General features: G+C 34.1%; 2 protein-coding genes across 2 annotated transcripts in view; both read right to left on the minus strand.

The window, feature by feature from the left end:
- The window catches only part of LOC106466842 (glutaminyl-peptide cyclotransferase-like), a 40,956-nt gene extending 35,684 nt beyond the window's left edge, over positions 1 to 5,272 (minus strand). Inside the window, exon 1 of the mRNA XM_013927146.2 lies at positions 5,104 to 5,272. Within this exon, the coding sequence (XP_013782600.1) occupies positions 5,104 to 5,217 (114 nt within the window). The 5' untranslated portion in view covers positions 5,218 to 5,272. The remainder of the gene's footprint in view (positions 1 to 5,103) is intronic.
- A 6,243-nt stretch (positions 5,273 to 11,515) lies between these two features.
- Positions 11,516 to 20,912, minus strand: part of LOC106466844 (protein NRDE2 homolog) — a 53,672-nt gene continuing 44,275 nt past the window's right edge. Inside the window, exons 12-13 of the mRNA XM_022394909.1 lie at positions 15,386 to 15,651; positions 11,516 to 11,548 (exon numbers count right to left, since the gene is read on the minus strand). Coding sequence (XP_022250617.1) covers positions 15,561 to 15,651 — 91 coding nt within the window. The 3' untranslated portion in view covers positions 11,516 to 11,548; positions 15,386 to 15,560. The remainder of the gene's footprint in view (positions 11,549 to 15,385; positions 15,652 to 20,912) is intronic.

Consider the following 20,912-nt stretch of genomic DNA (forward strand, 5'->3'; position numbering starts at 1 on the left):
CAGCGATAAAAATACAAGACGACTTCTTGGAAGCAAAAGATCAGAGAAATGCAAGATTATCAGATGCAACAAAATTAAGAAAAATATTATCTGATGGGACAACTGAACGTCTTGAATCACTGTTAGGTCCATATTCTAAAAACATCACATTCTACTGCCATGGGATGTGCTATGCGGACTACGCAAAGAAAAGCCAGATATCAAAACTGGATAAACATACTGACTAACAGAAACAGCCACCACAAAAATCAGACAGTTCTTCCAGCAAACGGAACAAGACAGGGAGGCAGTCAGACTTTTTCGCTCTTCTCTAAAAGATCGGAAGTTCTTCGCTCTGTGTCAGGAAAATAAGGAAGATCGTCTGCACAAGTGCAAACCTTAAACATGAATTCCACCATCATTAGCCTTGTAATTCCCAATTATAAACATCATGTGCGCATTGTAGAGATACGTGGTCTAATTGCTGCCGAGGTAAAATACCACAGTAGTTGTCTAATACATGTATCACATGAAGGGGCGGGCACTTGAATGGTGCTGCGTGCAGTCAGCAACAACTTCGATACAGTAATGGTTTGGACTCGGGACACCTATGTATTCCTGCTTCTGATTTACCACTTTGAGAAGATGCAGTGCACGAAACTAAGGATTATGGCTGGAACATCAGAGAAAAAGTTTAACCAAATTCACACATTATATGATCAGTTGTCATCAATGGTAAAGTCCAACTTGCTGAAATGTGGTATCTTACCATCCAAGCATGCAGGGGAGTTGAAGGTATTCTCAAGTCATGCTGATTTGCTTTTCGTTCCTTTGACTGAAAATGCAACACCGGCTGCTGAAGAGTTTGCCATGAAGCTTTACAAGGTCGGATCACAGGTTACAAGTGTAAACTATGTTGGTCACGCTCTGTTTGTCTAAACAACAGAAACCGGAATCTCTGCCACAATGACAGCATCATGCGTTCACATTACCAAACAGACGTATGAGAAAATGTCCACCACCGTGAAATGGAACTTCCTGCAAGTGATGACTCGGAGTGGAAACTTGAATTAGGTATGCTCTTCCGGGTACCTGCATTGACATAATTTCATATTCTTGCAAAACAAGCCACTGTGGGAACTGCACGTGCAAATGCAAAACAAACAAAAAAAAACACAATTGTCGTACATAACATTTGTGCTCTTGGGTAATAAATGTTTAAATGTCTAATTTTTGGATATTTATTCCTGATATCAGTCACTTTAACAAAATTTACCTGGAAAATAGCTTTGTAGCAGTAAACTTGAAACTATTGTTTATTGTTAAAATGATAATATATTTAGCGTTTCCTTCCTAATATTTCATTACCATTTTATGAAATTAAATTTCGGACATTCCTACACTTTCAAAACACATATTCTATTGAATTTCTGGACCTTGAAACCCATTAAAGTTTTAGAATTTCGAGTGTAGCTTAGCTAAAACTGCAAAAACCACAATCAATAGATTTAGTAGCCATTGTTAATTCTCGACTTCAAGTTGAAAATTGATCTTGGCAACAGTAATATTCGTATTCTTGTTACATTATTTGACCCTTAATCTTGTTTTTTGAGAATGGTACCAAAACTATAAACTTACAAATTGGCTTCGGACGAATGTAACTTTAAAAATTCTAAATGTATTTTGACTGCCTTCAAAGGTTCTCGAAGTGTCCCCAAGAGCACTAGTACCACAAGGCTGAAAACCTTCGGTTCAACGTATATGGCTCTCTAAAGCAGCTATACAACAAACATAATTATTCCAAATATAGCTTCCACATTTACACTGCAAACAACCAGCATCCATCATGTTATTAAAACAAAAGTGACAGGGAGGTGTTAAAAACAATTTATATGGAGAAACATAAATAAACATTCTTACAAAATTAATCTTTCTGTGATACTCTCAATTACATACCTCACTCTTGTCATAATGTTTGAGAATTTTAACAAGAGAGGGCGACACATGCCATATACAATTTCATCGTTTTTTTATATTGGTGACAAAAATAATGAAATCGCCTCCATGATTATTATGAAAGTTGTTTTCATCACAAACCCAAAAATTAAAAAAGGTAACGAGTTTAATTGCGAACAGAAAATGAGATACATTAAAACAAAATAATTCCAGACGATGCGAAGTTAGCATACTGTTTACGAGTTTGTTTTTTTCCTCGGTTCAATATTAAAACTCACCTTTTCACACTACCACAAAAAAAAGGAGAAAATTGATTTTTTTTTCTGTTTTGGTGCTAAATTGAAAAGAGATTATATTGACTAAGATTATCATTAACATTTTATAATCAGCGTTATATAAAATGAACATAACCAAAATATCGAACTGATTTACAGGGAGAAGACGATGAACTCTGTCTAAAACAATTAATATAGAACGGGCTTATGACAGTTTTGTAAGTAAATCAGTACTATCATGTAAAATATAGTAAAATAAGACAAAATTTGAAAATAAGTGATAGCTTGACGTTCTCATTTTTCTAACAGTGGCGTTTAAATTATTTCTATTAATTGGTATTATATGTAGTTAGCAAATTTTAAATTTAATGAAACGTTATGAAGATGTTCCATAGATTTAGTTATATTTTTTCGTCGTATGCCCTTTATTTTCAAAATCTATCTATCTATAATAGCCGGATGCCTTTCTGTCATGCCCTGTATCTCCTGAACGGTTAATCGTAGAAACAAAAATATTGAAATGCTTCTTTTCAAGAGTACATTACAGGAAAATTATTCTTTTTTTTTTTTTGCAATTTCATATCGATATGAACATCGATCCGTCATTCTTCGTTGGTGCTGAATCGTCATACTGAGAAAAACTTAAGAACAAAAATGTTTCTTTTTACTAGGGAATTTCAAGAAAAAACGTGGCTTCTTCCGTCAACTGATTGAAAGAAATATTTCGAAGATAGGCGCATAAGACGGGAAAAACGACATAAAAAAAGGAACATGTTTGGGTATATATTTGTTGTTGTTCAGTTTATATATATATATATTCATGTCGGTATTATATAGATACACGCCTTTATTGTACTATGTTGAATAAATGGATTTAAATATCCCCTTTGATATTTCTTATATAAACGACAGCTGTTAAAAGTTATCACTTTGGTAGCAGTTTTTCTTGCGCTCACTAAAATGGCAAGAACGGTGGCATCCAGCGAAAAAAAAAATATCCGCAGCTACTTAACCAACCTGGGCGCTCTATTGTGTTGGACCCACCCATTGCATCGAAACCCAAACATTTTTGACAATAATGCACTGTACTCAGTCTCTTTTGCTTAATTGCTTTAAAAATACGGAATGCAATTTTCCTTATTGAAATAACCCATGGAATGATAAAAGACGGTTGCAAATGGCCCGCTAGACAATCAAATTGCATATACGCTATGATTCAAGGATTTGGGTTGACTGCATCTTCTTTTTTATTTATTCATCCTATTTTTAGGAAAATTACAATTGAAGATTTTTTAATGGGCATCTGCTAGTTTGTTGTAATGCACAATTTGATTGATAGGCAACGGTAAAATTCAAGACCAGGGCGAAAAGCCTTTCCGACAGCTACATACAAGATACAATATATTGTTTCAGACTCATATCGTTGAAACTAAATTTAAGATAAAAGAAAGAACTCTGGACTGTGACAAAACAAGGTGTTGTTGAAATGATACTATATTATTGAAGGTATTATTAAAATTGTACTATATACACTTGTGTAATCAGAAACTTGTTGAGCCAGTAATAATAACATTTCAAATTATTTTCAGTTCTGATCGTGATAAAACATCATACATACATTACTGCTGAGGGCGTTTGTTTGTTGTTTAATATGATCTACTGATGTGATTAGTAAATTAATGACATTATAACCGAGTTGTACTGTATATCTAACCCACCTACCTTGATTACGCGTGTTTTCAGTTAATAACTTAATTTCTTTGTGAGCTATAAATCCACTACGTCTCCAATGCCAGCGAGTTTTAATTGTTTGGAAGTTTGTTCAAAATGTTATTCATCTTTAAATTTCTCTTCAAATACAGTAATGACACGACAGCAGTTTCTTGAAAACAGGTAACAGTGCTGTTTTCTTTAAACCTCAAGGAAATCTCCTCGAGAAAAAAAAATTGAAGTTGTAACACATGTGCACAATTTATGTAGAAAAGAACATCTAGATGTAGGGCTTCCAATTACAGATTTTTGCTTTTTAGAGATATCTGTGAACGTTCGTTCTCACCTGCAGTTTAACTAATGTAGGAAATTACGCATAGTGTTTGTTGAAAAATATAAAAAGAAGTATGTTATAGATCAAACCACTAAAAAGTATCCTCAATTATATATATTAAATATATATATATTAACTCCTAACTGGTTTGACCTTTCATATACTTCTTTTTATCTTTTGCTGTTTAACTAATGTTCATTGTATATTATTTTTACAGTCTGTTAATAACGTCTATTACATAAGAGGCAAAAACTTTACTAAAAAGTCTCATTTTAGGCCTTTGAAGTGGTCAACTGAATACAAGGCTGTTGTTTCTCACCTTATCCAGCTGACCTAATGACGGCCTCAAATGAGTTTCGAAAGTTTGTCAATAGTTTAAAAATTACAAAAATTCTTATTAGATTTTTAAAAAGAATCTTAACTGTGTTTTTATCACCCACTTTTCCAACAAAATATCAAAAAATTACCCTCACAAAATAATTTGAGGCAAATAACAAAATGTGTGAGAAAAGTCTCGCAAAAAATAATTTAACATTGACTTTAGTAATAGCAACTCAACAAGTTGGATCTAAAAAAATGTTATGCCTTTCTAGGTGTACTTAATAGGCACATATATAATAAAAATAGAGTGCTGATATAACCCTCTTTTGAACTCGCACATAAAGTAATGACAAACTCTATTCAGTTTAGGTATACAACGGCTACAGTCACGAAAAGTCTGTATTCAGTGACGACGCGTCGTTTATCACAGACTATGGTGCAACCAGGATATTGCCCCAACGATATACATGCTAGTACTATACTTTATAAATTGTTCTGACCTTGTGAAAATGAACGAAGTGAGCTTACCTTCTTTTCGGACCAATTCACAGCTTTTACAGGTGAATCAACGACGGAACTACCGAGAAGTCGTAGAAATAATGCTACCGGCAAGAGCATAAATGAAAATGCACTCGACGTCATGTTTTCCAACTGCGAGACTTGCACTCTAGAAGTCTTCTTCCTGTTCTCTGCTTTATGTACGTTATGTGTATGATATCAGCGTGCTTTAGTTATAAGTATATGATTGGTTGAAAATACTCACAGAACCAACGCTATACAAATAGTATTAAGAGTGTTTTGTTGTCCTCGCTACGATTGGTTTACTCATCTGCAATAAACCATACGTCACGTTACTCCACGTGGCAGCCAGTCTCACTTTCACTTTTAGGTGCTTGGTTATGTTTGCTGATCCAAATATCGACTTGTAGTCGTGATTAAAAAATTCGAATTCTGTTAATTGTTAATCGAAAACATTTGGAAAATTGTAGATTAAATCAATAGGAATGTTATGCATAAAATTTCACGCCAAATGCTATGATTTTCTGAAAATATTTAAAAAATAAAAAAATGTTACGCTTTAGCGTTAAAATTTACGTTATTTACCTACTTTTCTACTCAGACAAGACATTATTATCAGACTAAACATCATCGTCTGCCTACTGTTGTGATTATTGTACAATAATTTAGCAGGCAGTAAGAAAATTCCTGAATCTCCTCTTCAAGCTGGTGGGTTCATTTGTTTTAAACTTAACTGCTGTTACAATATCTTACTTTACAAAATATACTAATATATATACAGTATACTAACACTATAACATAAAATGACACCATCGAAAGAAACCTACCTGTGAAATCTTCGCAATATCAAAGTTTCCGCGTAGATAAATTATTAATTTTTAATGTAGCATTATTCCTAAAAGTGCTAAGTTAGAAGAATCTACCCATGGTGAAATATGAATTGATTTAATTCTGCTCTTGCAGTCTATTATATATGTAACGTATCAGTATGTTTATGCTGTGAAGGTAGAATATTACATAACAGCACATAATTACCGGAAGATTAAGTGTAGTTCTGTATAATAACCGACTGTATCAGATGTGGCTTTTGATGTGTATTAAACGATAGTGCAAAAATATTCAAATAAAGTGTTTAAATACAAATATTGAGAATTTGAGCCACTTAGTCAAGAAAAGTAATAGAGTTAGGTTGGAAAAATAATAATGAAATTTACATGTAATATGGATAACAGGAGTAATATGAGCTCATAATATAATCCATGTATATATTAATTATCTGTTAATATATCTAATGTACGCATAAAAGTTAAGAAGGCTAGTCTATGTAAAGAATAAATGAACACAACGAGTAGATTACAAAAAGAAAAAAGATCACACAGAATTAAAACTTGAAGTACATTCAAGGCTTTAATATAATAGGTTTATCGGTCGGGTTAAGCCTGATCGTGAATTGAATTGACACTGAAGCGTCGGCAGAACAAATAAACGGTTGACTGGTGTTAACTATTGAATAGCCGAAAGTAGATATATATGTATATATACAGAGAAACTAAATGACCATTTCAAGCATGTTATAGATGCCTATTATTGTGATTACGTGTCTTGAAATATGCAAATTAAGGCTTGTTTTTGAATCTTCACAAATGTTTTATGATATTGAAAGCACTTTGTTGGTGTTTAATCTAAAGATCTAGCATAGATGTAGTCGGATGGAAGATTTAAGGTGGAGAACGTTTTCGGCTGGAGTAAACAGTTCGTTAATAACAGATCACGAGTTTGTAGACAAGTGCATTAGGTACGAGACTTGTTCTTTGTTTTGTGGACGAAATCTAAAATTTCCAAAATGTGTGTGAATCCAAACATCAGTAAAACATTTGATTTCGTCAAATAATCAGTTTATTTTGAATGTCGCGCAAAGCTGCACGAGGGCTATCTTTGCTATCCGTCCCTAATTTAGCAGTGATAGATTACAAGGTAAGCAACTCGTCAACACCACCCACCGCCAATTCTTGGGCTACTCTTGTACCAACAAATAGCGAGATTGACCGTCACATTATAACGCTCTCACTGCTGAATGTGCGAGCATGTTCGGTGACAGGGATTCGGACCCGCGACCTTCAGACTGCAAGTCGAGTGCCTTAACAACCAAGCCATTCCAGGTCTCTCAAATGACTGATAAGAGATAATAGGTAGAAAAGTGGCTCAAACTTTATCCAGCCTCTTATAATCTTAAAACTTAAGCTAATCCTATTATTTTACTGTAATGGCTTAAACTTTATTCCAGCCACTTATAATCTTAAAACTTAAGCTAATCCTATTATTTTACTGTAATGGCTTAAACTTTATTCCAGACATATATATTCTTAAAACCAAAACTAATCCCTTTAATTTTTTCTGTACCACGCAGTTAGCACAACATATTTGTGACATAACCGTTTTTAGCTAGAGTAAGTTACATTTTATTTTAAGACTGTTCTAATTTTTGTTGAATTTCGTGAAAAGCTGCACAAAAACTACATGCTCTAGCCGTTCCTAATTTTTGAAATGATAGGTTAGAGGGAATGTAGCTTGTCAACACCACTCATCCGGCTACTCTTTACCAACGAATAGTGGGGTTGGCCGTAAAAGTATATATATTAAAGCTGAAAGGGCCAAGATGCCAGCCATTGACGGGTTTCGATCCTTCGACCCACAGATTGCGGTCGAGCGCTCTAACCACCAGTTCCTGTCAGGCTTTACATTTTTTTTTCGTCAACGGCTTTTTTTCTTAGGGTTTAGTATTTTCAAAATTCTCTATAATAAAGTATGCTCTTGCATTTCATGTAGTTCTTTTACGGTAATGAATTTTCATTGATTTTAAAGAAGTTTTGTCCATTCTGTCCCCAGGTGGATCCGCGGTAAGTTTCTGGACTTACGTTGTTAAAATCCGAAATTAAATTCCCCACTGTGAACAGAACGCAGATAATCCATTGTGCAGCTTTTACGCTAAAAATAAAAAAAAAAAAGGTTAACAAAACAAACAAATCGTCCGTTCTAGTGTTCAGAATCACGTTTTCTTGATGATATGATTTAAACGTTTTTCTGGTGATTTAAAATAAATTGTTAAATAGGAAGAAGTGTGACTTATTATTCCCTAGATCATTCAAAGAATTTGAATGAAACCAGAAAATTATAATAAGACTATCACAGCTGTGCCATGAAAATTATCACTACAGTATGGTGTTATGTACGTGTGTAGTACATGATATTTACAAGCATCCTTTCGTTACGGTACGAGTAAAGGGGATTATAATACTTCACATGCGTACATAAATACTATCAGTTTAACACTTTACATGATGAACTAGATACAACTATATTATATTAAAATTTTAACAACGGAACCATTATTCCCAAGTACAGCCAGTATAAAATAAAAAGGAAATGGTCAATATGATCATGGCATATGCTCCGTGAAATAAAAGGTATTGTTACGTCTCTGGTCGTTAGTTAATTTTCCGTAAAAATTCTTCTTGGCGGCTTATATATACAAGAATACATCATATCTAGTAGCCTCTCGAGACTTCAGGAAGGGACGTGAACGTTCGAGAATATGACGTGTTACTAGGGTCACGTGACCCCCGCTGTCATAACAGTATGCTAAAAAAATGTGCTAGCATTTTGTGTCTTTTTAAAAATCAGAAATAGTTTTGTACTTTGTGTTGTATTTTTTCATTATAGAAGAAGTGAACAAGCTTATATTTTAAATGCACTCCGAACAATATTGTTTAAAGTACATTTGCTTCTTTTTTTGTTGTTGTTGTTATTTGAAGAGAATCGGTACAGTTCTTCTGATTAGTTTTTGAGGTCAACGTGGTTTTCAGGTGTTCTTGGCTTTGAAATTATACACTGTGTATTGTGATTAACGTATACGACAAAAGAGGGCCATTCTCTATAAGCATCCATGCATAAAATGTACCGGAAGAAATGCTAGCTTACACCTCTTAAGCTAGGAAGTGAACTTTTAGCTAAGTGGCCTATGTAAGCAATTAAAATAGTATAGTTATCCGACTTTTGTAAGTAAGGTCTCATGATATTTGTTCTTTGTTTGCTATGTTTTCAGTGCAAAGCTACACCATGGTCTCTCTGAGCTCTGTCCACAATGGGGATTAAAACCCCAGATTTTATCGTTGAAAGTCCACAAACTTACCACTGACCTACCAAGGGACGTCTCATTCAATGAGCATTCAATATCATTTCGGAGTTGTAAAGTTGAACCCTGTTTCTCCCCACTATAGTGTAAACGTTGTGTTTTTAAAATGATAAAAGAAATGCAGAAACGTTCGCAAAAAGTTCATACCTCTTAATATCAAATTACTTCATTATGTTTATTGCAATAATAGTATATACTTTAATGTTTCTTTTATGTATTCCACTTTTACATAAGCATTTTTGTATACACTATAGGGTTAATGTTTTTAAGATATTTTTTGAATGCTACAATATTTTTAGATAGTTTATCGATGATATTTATGCACAGTCTATGAAACGTAGTTGTAAATAAAAGTAAACATTAGCTGATGACTTTTAGAATTCATTAAGCAGCCCCCCAGTAGCACAGCGGTATGTCTGCGGACTTACAACGCTAGAAACCGGGTTTCGATACCCGTGGTGGGCAGAGCACAGATAGCCCATTGTGTAGCTTTGTGCATAACTTCAAACAAACAAACAATTCATCAAGCAAAATTGGGTATCTTCATGAATTATGTTAGATTTCCCAAGAAGAAAAACCTGAATACAAAAAAATAGAACCGCATAACTGAGAGACCTTATGTCTATATACTCTGTTAACAGCATTTAAAAAGTGTTATTTGTATACACTCTTTTCGCTCAGTTTTTGATTTAATAACGGTATTCGCAGTTTTCTTGTCTATACATGGGTGAACTCGACATACAATAAAAATATCTGTTGAAAATACAAAGGAAATAAGTAGAAGTGTTTTTATTATTATTATTATTATTACTCGTTATAATATAAAGTTATATTTCAAAACTTCAAACAGTTTCAAGTTTTTTTACATCCACAAATTATGATTTTATTTTGCGGGATTTATTTCTAATTTTGGAGATTTTTTTATTCCTGTTAATTTTTATGTGATATTATGTCTATTTGAAATCAGCAAAAAATATTTTGAAATAACAAGACATCAAATAAATATAATTAGGCTTAGAAACTACAGCACTCAATGTGCCCTAAGAGTGCAAAACGTAAGGATAAGTTTCTTTCTATTGCACTAGGATTATTTTCAGGTTACTCTATAAGCACATACAAATACGCCGTGTTTGTGTGACTTGTACTCAATACGACAACCAAAGACCAGCAGTCACTGTACACATTTTTCACACCTAGGTCGCACCCCCTTTTCTTGGATTACACACACACACACACACACACACCCCTCCTTAATAACGTAAATTAATACATGTACAAAATTGTTAACACCAGTTAAATACAGTGATCTCTTACTGAACAAGTAAACTTCGTAATATGTATGACAAGTTAGATTACCGTATTTTATAAAATTCATTTGTGAGGACACTCATGAGTGGTTGACTGTCACACAGTGATAGAAATGTCAAGATACTTATTAAAATCTCCCCCTTTTTTTTCCACGTGGTCATGTAAGCTAATCTAATGCGTCCAGACATAAACACTTAATAGATTTTAGATAATAGATAATTGTCGACAGCCATGACAGTGTCGTGGCTGTGTAGTATCACATAGATTCTAAATAATAAATGTAGCTAGGCCTAGACGAAATCGATAGATCTTTGTTACATAATACCATCATTTCTACTAAGCCACCTTACAAACGGTCGCTTTCTGGATGTCAGACCATAAAAGATTGTTTCAGCAAACTTCGTCGCAGGTAGACTAGATCTAGGCCTAGTTACAGTAAGCAATCCCGAGGGCTAATGCCCGAGAATATAGTTTCTGGATCTCTAATACTAGGCTAGATTATCTAGATCTCGATCTACGCCTACTAGATCTAGATGTAGGCCTAAAGTATATATACTGGAATCTAATCTAGGTAGCCTGGCTAGATCTAGCCTAATAGACCGACTTTCCTCAGTCTAACTTAGGTTATATTGCCGACTGGCTGGTCTGATAATGACTTAGTATACTGTTATGTCTGTGTTAGTTTGTTAATTTTTCGTAGAAATTCTTTCCGAGAAACTTCAGCGATACAAGCCTTTTCTTAAATAAAACTAGTTTATTCTTTCTCAATTCAACTTTGCAATACACTTAATTCCAAAGGTCACTTTAACTTAAACACACGCTATAATTCTCAACGAACGATTCATGCACTTTACTTACTACCGCGCTTGACTCAACTGTCCGTCTATATCTTCAATTTCTCTGTCTGCTATCTATCTATCTCCATGCCGTCACTTCTCGCCGGTCTTATATATACTATAAGAAAAGAAGGCGCATAGAGAAGATTAGAGGTGCCACAAACAGACATGATCTTTCTAGAATCTCATGACGTATTACTAGAATCACGTGACTTCCGCTGTCGTAACAGTACTTTTTTCCTGAATGGTTATGACGCAAAAAAACATGAATTTTAGAAAAAGTAGAGTCTTACATGGAAATGAGAAAATTGTTTTTAAAAAATGAGCCTTTTTTTTTGGAAACATTAAAAAGAAAAGCTGTATAAAGATCGATCTGTCAACACAGATGGAGTTGTAACTCGATTTGCCAATTTATGTCCACAGGATTGAGCTGGGCAATCTGCTTTAATGAACTGAAATTGTCAAGGTCACAGAAAATAAAATATATGAAACTTTACATTTTTAGCACTTTTCTTGCCTATTTTTGCATGAATGTCACCGAAACTTTGTATAGATATTCTTGTTAATGAAATACAAACAATTATGTAATATAAGGTGAGGTCAAGGTCAGAGCAAAATAAAATTTTACATTTTCGGCCATTTTTTCACATAGTTTTGATCTCTAGATTTTTAAAGTTTTCCGGGGGAGAATGACTCCCCTAGGGTAGTAGCCTCGCTGCCTCGCGACCAGAATACACTCTGGCAAAAACTCAAGTTTTGCACCGCCCTCAAAAAAAATTCCTGCTGACGGGCCTGTTATTAAAATTGTCGTTTGGAAACGATTCACACGTGACTTTTATAGTTGTGTATAGTTTAGCTCCTTTCCTATACAACCACTGTAACTAAAAGATACATCTACTTGCAAAGCAGAGATAAATTCTATTTATCTTGATGTTGTATATTAGCGGGGAGACATATATGTTTTTCGTTATCGTTAATACTGTAAGAATTTTTAAAAATAATAACACAGATAGTCCTGTGCAGCGTTAACATAAACACCTGTTTCAGAAACTATCGAAATTGTTTTGTTCTAGTTGCCTTTGTGTATTTGTTCTCTAAAGTATATAATATATACCCTGCCTGAGGGGGTGTTGGAGTAACTTCAAACATCCTTATTGAAAAGGTCATCGACGTAACGTCCTGTGTTGGCCGAGTAGGTGATTTCTGTATGTTACAGCTGATTAATGCTGAGAGAGAATGACCAGCCATGAATTGACGCTGTTGTAAAAGAAGTATAAGAGGCTGTTATATTGCAATTTCTATATTTTCAGAGTTCTGTGCAGTTATCTGAGTATTTTGTTCGACAGAGATCTGTCTTGAAAGAACGAAAGGTATCGTCCAATTCTATGGTCCAGTAAAGGGGAAAAATATATTTGTCTATGAAAATACATACATAGCTTTTTTGCTTTGTGTTATGAAGAAGACGTTTTATATTTATAAGCACACATGTCCAGTCTAGTTATTTCTCACTGCTTAAAACTCAGTCGAGTTTTTAAATTCAGATTCCTATGTACATTTTCTGTTTGAGCCTTCCATTATTAAATGGACCTACTCAAAACTTAAGGAAATCAGTTTACTTGAGAATGCCACATTAGTTTATGTAAATATTTTTATTCATACACATTTTCTCAATTTTCATACAAGTTTCTGCATTTGATAGCATGTTCTAAACAAACAGGATATTCCAAATCTCCAATTCTTTCATTCTCCACTTAGGCAAATTACAGATGATCTAGAGAACTAGCCCTGGTATGTATTTCTCTATATGTGACTAGTATCTTGAATAAGCCGTTTAATGGCACCATTTCAGCAAAATCTTGAGGAGGGGTAAAGTTCAATCTTAATTTCTACAAAATACACAAACTGTTGATGACGTAGCACATTTCGAAGTTCAAATATCGACTGTAAAAGCCAGAGAGTATGGAGAAATATAAATATTAAAATTTTGACTTTGTATATATATTAACATTAGAAATTTCCCATAAACATAGCCCAGTAACCAAACGTTTTACATGTAAGAAATAACATTGAAAGCAAGGATTGCAAAATCCTTTCAGAGTTCCCAGTGACTATAAGCAACTAAAATCAATCATCAAAGTTTTATTATTTTTACCTATGACCCCAATTATCTTAGTTGTGCTCATCTAGCATATATTGTACAATCAGCTACGTAGAAATACTGTTGTAACTCAGTAGGTAAATCAGTCAAGACATCACACCTGAGTTTACCAGGAAATATTGCTTGAAAGCTCAGAAATCAAGGGCTACAACTTCCTCCCATTTCCTGATTTGTCAATAAACCAAGTATCTTAACTTCCAGCCAAGTAATAATCCGAAACATAATAGCTAGGATACTGACATTGGCGTCTCAGCCAATCACAGAAACAGTCAATCCACTCCTCTATTGGTGTTTCCTCATATGATTAATCACAGACTGTCAGATATGTGTTGCCAGCATTCTTTCTTCTTACTTGCTGAATCAAGATTGTAAAACAGTACTCTCTCGTTACCATAACTGATCTGCTTATCCACCCTTGATTCTTAGAGCAACTAGTTCTTTAGAGGCTCATCAGAGGAAAAGAGCGTTAGATCAAGAAGTGTTCAATATGTTTGTACGTGTCACGCACTGTAGTATCTCACATTCCATGTCATTCAGCTATTGGCATGTAAGAAACAGAACAGTCCAGAAACAACTGAGTTACTTAAATGCTGCAGGTGCATATCACAGACATATCTAATGACCAGCCTTTCTTTCACACTTCATTTTTTGTCATAATTTCTCTTTTGACATACAGCTACCTCATCCAGCTCTTCACATCCACCTTTAGGTGCTTTAGTAAATGCAGAATGCAACCACAACACCTATTCTTGTAAATACACTGGTATGTTTGCACTGGATAGAGGATCATAAATCAGATCTATTGAAATGTGTACCGAGAAATTTCGAGTTTATTATTGCTTAGTTGCACAGTGTGCCATCATGATATATGGCAGGTACTCACCCAAGTCAGTTTGATCCGGCAACACACAGTTAGCAAGCACCTGCTTCTTAACGTTTCTCATCCATTCGGTTAAGCCACTAGATTGAGGATGATACGATGAAGCGTATGTTTTTAACACATTCAACACTGGCATACCTCTACAAATAACTAGCTGTTGAGGTTGACTACTTGAATCATGTGGCAGTTTCACATACCCACTTTAGAGTCTTGCATTCAGCTCTCATTGGAAAAATAAAGTCTTGTTGCAATTCTTCGCATAAACTATCTTTGACCACAAAAAGCTACATGCTTGTAATGTGTCATGGGAACAATGATAAGATTCCCAGTGCTACTACTGATCATAATATAACTGCCTATACTTTTATAGGCTTTATACTGGCGTAGCACTTTTTGAATGGTTGATTAACAATTAACCACAATTTAAATTATCAGCACAGTTCGTTTTCACACGAGAAAAGGCGTGGCATTATTGTAGTATTTTATTTTGTACCTTTTTCTCGCCATTTACATAATCACTTTCAATACTGTATATGAAAATATACAAATAAAATTGCAGAGAATGAAAAGTTGAAGGAAATGATAACTACTTAAGTTATCACTAATGTTTTTTTATGGATATATAAATAGCTTCTACAATGAAGTCACAATCTTGAACATTTGGATAATTATTCATGTTATCAGAGAAGATTGGTAACATTTTTTCTACATAAACTTATTATATACACACAAAATGAGTATAGGATAAAAATAAAAAATGAAAAGAAAGGGACACAATGTATATTACTCACCTACGTTGTTTAAAAGGAAGGGACACGATGTATATTACTCACCTACGTTGTTTAAAAGGAAGGGACACGATGTATATTACTCACCTACGTTGTTTAAAAGGAAGGGACACAATGTATGTTACTTACCTAGGTTGTATTGCTACAGACTATGTGCATTTGGCAGATTTGGCTCTAGAGAAGTCTCTACCCTAAATACTGGCATTCTTGATCAATCTCTTGGTCCCCAGGCCTCAGGGAGAACAGCAGACAGCCTTCAAGATAACTTGTATGCCAGAGGTCTCTGTTAGTAATAGATCCTCTTCTACAGGCCTTTTCTAACAAGATGTAATCTTCCATGTGAGAACACCATTGGGCAAGCAACGAAATAAGTGTGAAACTTCTGATAAGTCCAGCTGAACAGAAAAAGCAGGATTGAAATGTTTAGTCAACCTTGATCCTGAGTGGTAGAAGTGTAGATTTAAAAGCTGTATTGGTACAGTCACAACTATTAGCTGCTTTAAAAGCACATTTGGTATCAAAATTAGTGCCCTGGTCAAGTTTTATTTCTACAGGTATACATGCAGCTATTTGTGCACTGCCCTGGTCAAGTGTCATTTCTACACGTGTATATTGCTCTTATAAAGTGCTTCCCAAGCACCTGTTAATTTCCCAGTCTAGCTGGCTGTTTATGGGTAAATACATTGATCGATCATCATATATCAATTGCCACTTCTAAATAGTCACACCTAACACTCACATATACCTGAGCCTTCCATAATTGTCTAGTTGTTATGGTAACAGAGATTGGTTACAAAGGTGGGTGTAAAACTTGGACAATGGTTCCTACAACAATAAAAATTGAAATCAGGCAAACCACTGCACAAGCACTAGCTTCTAAACACGAAGATCCATTAGCACAAGAGACTTGCTTCCATGAGAAATTTTCTCAGATACAAATATAGTACAACTTAAAGAATCTTGAAAGAAATGTTACACGGATATCACTTTCTGCCTTAGGATATACACGATATACGTGCGCTTTCGAAGACTGGTTTCAATTTTAGGAACAGATTAACTTTCGTAAGTGCTTGAGCTTTTGGAGTTTTTTTCTTTTATTGGTGGGAGACTTAAGTTTAATTATTTAAATATGCTTGCATATAAATAACAAACGGAAAGATGCAAAACGTATCGTTTTTATTTTTGGTACTCTTGATTGACACATTCTCTATCAAGCCTTCAACACAAGAAACGTTTATTCATGAAATCGTATATTTATTTACACACAAGAAAGAGAGAGAGAAGAAGAAACATAGCATTTTAGTAGCACGTTCACGTATATTTAACCGAAACGTGTGTTTAACATAAAAACAATAAGCTATTAACATGTTCCGCTTCGGCGTTTGTTTGTATTAACATGTTCCGCCTCGACGTTTGTTTGTATTAACATGTTCCGCCTCGACGTTTGTTTGTATTAACATGTTTCGCCTCGACGTTTGTTTGTATTAACATGTTCCGCCTCGACGTTTGTTTGTTTATTTTATTGAAGTTGGTGCAAAGCCACTAGAGGGCTATTTACACTAGCCGTCCCTAATTTAGAAGAGAAAAATTGCAGGGAAGGAGGCTAATCAATACCACACACCGCCAACTCTTGGGCGACTCCCACAGAATAGTGGATTGAACGTCACATTATGATGCGCCCGCGGCTGGAAGAGCGAGCGTGTATAAACTGATGAATGAACTAGTGATGTGAATCAAAATAAACACGCGCATTTATACCACAGCTGGTTTCACCATGTTTCTTCATTCAGCTCCTGTCAACAATATCAATAAATCATGCTTGTTAAAAACTTTTGTTACTGTTAATATCAAAAAAGAAATATGTATTCTTCCAAACACGCGTACATAAGAAAAATATGAAATAAAAATACGCGTGTCGATAAAAGTGATGCTTATTATAAAATATGATGTCCTATTTGATGAGTACGTTATATTTTATCTTTACAAAGGTGTAGCTGTTACACTTAAAGAGCTGTAAATTCAAAAATAAATTAATGAGAATATTTTTCGGATCACAATTTTTATTAAAAACTTTTAAAATAAAGACCGGCATTAGTTATCTTTGGAAAATTGAAAACGTTGATAAACTCTTTCTATAAATACGATTTTGCGTCACTGTCTTTCAACGTTGACGCGTGGGAGTACAATATAGTTACACATACCAGGAGGAAATCAATAACTTGTCTCTGTGCACAAGGAACGGAATCTATTTTTAGAAACTACAAACTCATAGGAACAAAAACACCCAGACTACAGAGAAAAGAAGAAAATAAAAGCGGCTTTGCCCCTTATCTTGATAATATCTTCAACTTTTAATTGGTCACCAAAATGTCATGTTACTTAACTAAACGAATACTAACCGTTTAATACAAGACGTTTTATATAAAACTACTTTGTAATATTAGAATATTTGAACAAAGATTTAATTCTAAATGTATTGATTATTGGAATGTTCAACTGAACTGATACTTAGAAACACGGAAACTACTGAATGCTGATCTTAGGAATAATAAATGTCAAAACGAAGCTTCTTTTTTTGTTGTAAAAAAAACAGCATAAAATTAAAACGAACTTGTTAAATATTAATTACAGTTAAAAAATTTTGGTTAAATAAATACGTGGTTTTATGTATTATAAAATGTATAGACAGTTAAGAAAAACTGAATGTTTGTGTAATTCTGAAGAAAAGATCAATAAGTGATAATTAATTTACGGCAGATTTAGAAAGACTTGCTTGAAAGAGAACGAGTGCTCACGTCCAGCAAAGAAAACAGTCAAACAAAAGTGACAGATAATGAATATAAATATTTCTTACGCAGTAGCACTTGAGGAACTAAGACATATTCAGGTCCATACAATTTGGCTAGTCTGCTTCTATATACTCTTGAAAACTAGCTGTTGTAACTGAGCAAGGCAAGATAATTCTTCACAACATGAGGGCAGAAAGGACTGTTTATACTACACGCTCAAGTTAGGCCAACGTTCTAGTGTACTATCCCTCATCCCATATAATTTACAACAGTGATCATTGTCATTATACATATTCATGAGGATATTATCCCCCATTTCATATTAACTTATACTAGCATCAACACGCCAAGCTTTCGCTTGAAGATGGCTCACATCTTAGGGAAGATGCGATGCAGAAACTTGTACAATCGAGTATAAGCTCTTTGAATGGTCTGAGTTGAAGATTAAAGAAAGTTTATAGCTAATTACATCCTTTTAGCAATAACATTAACTAAGTGCAGAAAACCTGCATGAAATTATATATATATATACTTGAGTAAAGATGTTTTGTCTTCTAGTTATAGAAAGGAAAAAAAAACAGTTTCAACTGCAACATTTGGGCTACTTTTAGTTGACTGATTTCTCTACTATAAACTTGATCTTTATTTTTAACCCAAAAATGACCAGAAAACCTTACAGACTACTGATTTTATCGAGGAGATAGAATTATGCTTTATATATTGTTTAGCATTTTCTACTGGTGTGATAGATTCAGTGACCTTATTTCTAACTAAGGTTAAAATAAAATAATGTTAATTCCTCATACAAATATATAGATATCGATCTCGGACACAGTCGGTTCTAAAGTATATATATTTTTATTCACTATGGTCTCTATTTGGAGAGTTTTGTAAATATATAATACTAACTGTTAGTTGTATACATCTCAATAAATGTTTTAATGTTCTAGAGACACTAAAATTGCCCATAAACAAATAAACATTCGCACACATACATAAATACACACACGTACAGATATACATAACTGGTCACATAACCTGAAAAACAAACCTTTCTTGTTTGTTTATATAGTTATTGCACCATTTCAGTTCACTAAATGGTCGTGAAAGCTGTAAAGTTAAGTTGAAATATGAGATATATGAATGAAACCTACGAGCATCTACGAGCAACGATTACTTTAACTTCTTTTGTCCCATTATTGGGACTACATTTAATACATGTTACTATGTTGAAAGAATTGAATATTCTGGAGTATCTCAAAAGTTTAAGCTTATGTTTAGGGTTAACAGAAGTGAATAATCTAACCTGTATATATACTTAATATAACACACAGATGATATTTAAAGTGTTTGGACACCCAGTGAGATTGGTGTAACCATGATATATATTAGCTGAGATGTACCATAAACTGTGAACTACCAGCCATCATTCAGATGGTTATGTTTCCCCTTTATCGGTGCTACTTTAAAATTTATTTAAAAGTATTGTTACAATTAACATCCTTATTCGATTGTGTCTAGATTTATTTTGTTGAGATATTGCGTTTGTCCTACTGCGAGATTTGTGTGATTGTATTAATAACGTTCTGCTACAATCTTATGGTTTAACTGATGACTTTTATGCAGATTTAATAGGGTGTAAATGTAGATTCTGCTGAGTTTAATAATGCTATGTTCATTTGCTATGTAAACTACAAGAAAATGCAGGCTTGATTGTAAGGACCTCTCCTGCAAATAAAGCTCCCCACCCACAAAAGAATAATAAGAAAGAATAACTGGATAAAACTGCTTAACAAATGTAATAATATGTGCTTAATACATATGTATAAAGAGAAATAATACTATCAAATACAAGTCAAAATTATACAAAACAAATTTGAATTACTGAATACAACATAAAAGGTTTCATAAAAGAGTGATCACATAAAAAAAATCACATATGTGTGTGTGTGTGTAAGTTTACTTAGGGCGAATGTGGCCACACAGTAGATATGAAGGTCCATGTTTTGTGTCTGTTGACGCTAAATAGCGTTTTGCACTTTGGGGCCATGGATTTTTTAAAATTTCGCACAATGCTGCTCGTTCTTAATTTAAATGTGGTAGAACACCCACCACTAACTCTTGTGCTTATCTAATCGAATAATGGGATTGAACGGCATGTTATAACTCTCCCACTGCTAAAAGGGTTAGCATGTTTGGTAATGGGATCTGCTAATTGCTAGTCGAGTTCTTTAACCACCAGACCATGCCAAGCCCTGTATTTTTAGAGTAGCAGTCAACAGTCAAAACCAACTATTTGATTAGAGTAGCCCAAGAGTTGGCAGTGTGTGTGCTGTTGACTGTCTGTCTTCTCGTTAGTCTATTGGTTAAAAATTGTGAACTGCTAGTGCAGATAGTACTTATATAACTTTGCACGAGTGTCCAAAACAAATAAACGAAATGCATAAAACTTTAAGCATTTTGTTTGTTCAACTATCATCAATGTGTGTATACCTGCATATGTAATACGTACACCCTGGATTTGCTGACGTAAGCTAATTTGGCATGATGTCACACAGCAAAACACAAAGTGTATATGTAATACGCAAACATCCTAGCTTCAACACTTTCATAACTTAAAAACTGAATGTTTCTTTATCCTAGTATACAAACGATTTTTTTTCTTAAAAATTATAGTACGTGTGTGCCCAAGTTTTTCTTGCTCTAATCCTTTGTTATGTATGGCTGAAGATCAGCCCAAGAACTGGACATATCTATATTATATCGTGACATCTTGAAACTGGGCTTCAATAACTAGGCTAGCATAAAGGTTACATGACGAGATGGGAATGTTGCAGGTTCTTGTTTCTCTTTCCAATCTATGGAAA

This window comes from Limulus polyphemus, unplaced genomic scaffold (genome assembly GCF_000517525.1).
Source record: "Limulus polyphemus unplaced genomic scaffold, Limulus_polyphemus-2.1.2 Scaffold2395, whole genome shotgun sequence".
Taxonomy (NCBI): domain Eukaryota; kingdom Metazoa; phylum Arthropoda; class Merostomata; order Xiphosura; family Limulidae; genus Limulus; species Limulus polyphemus.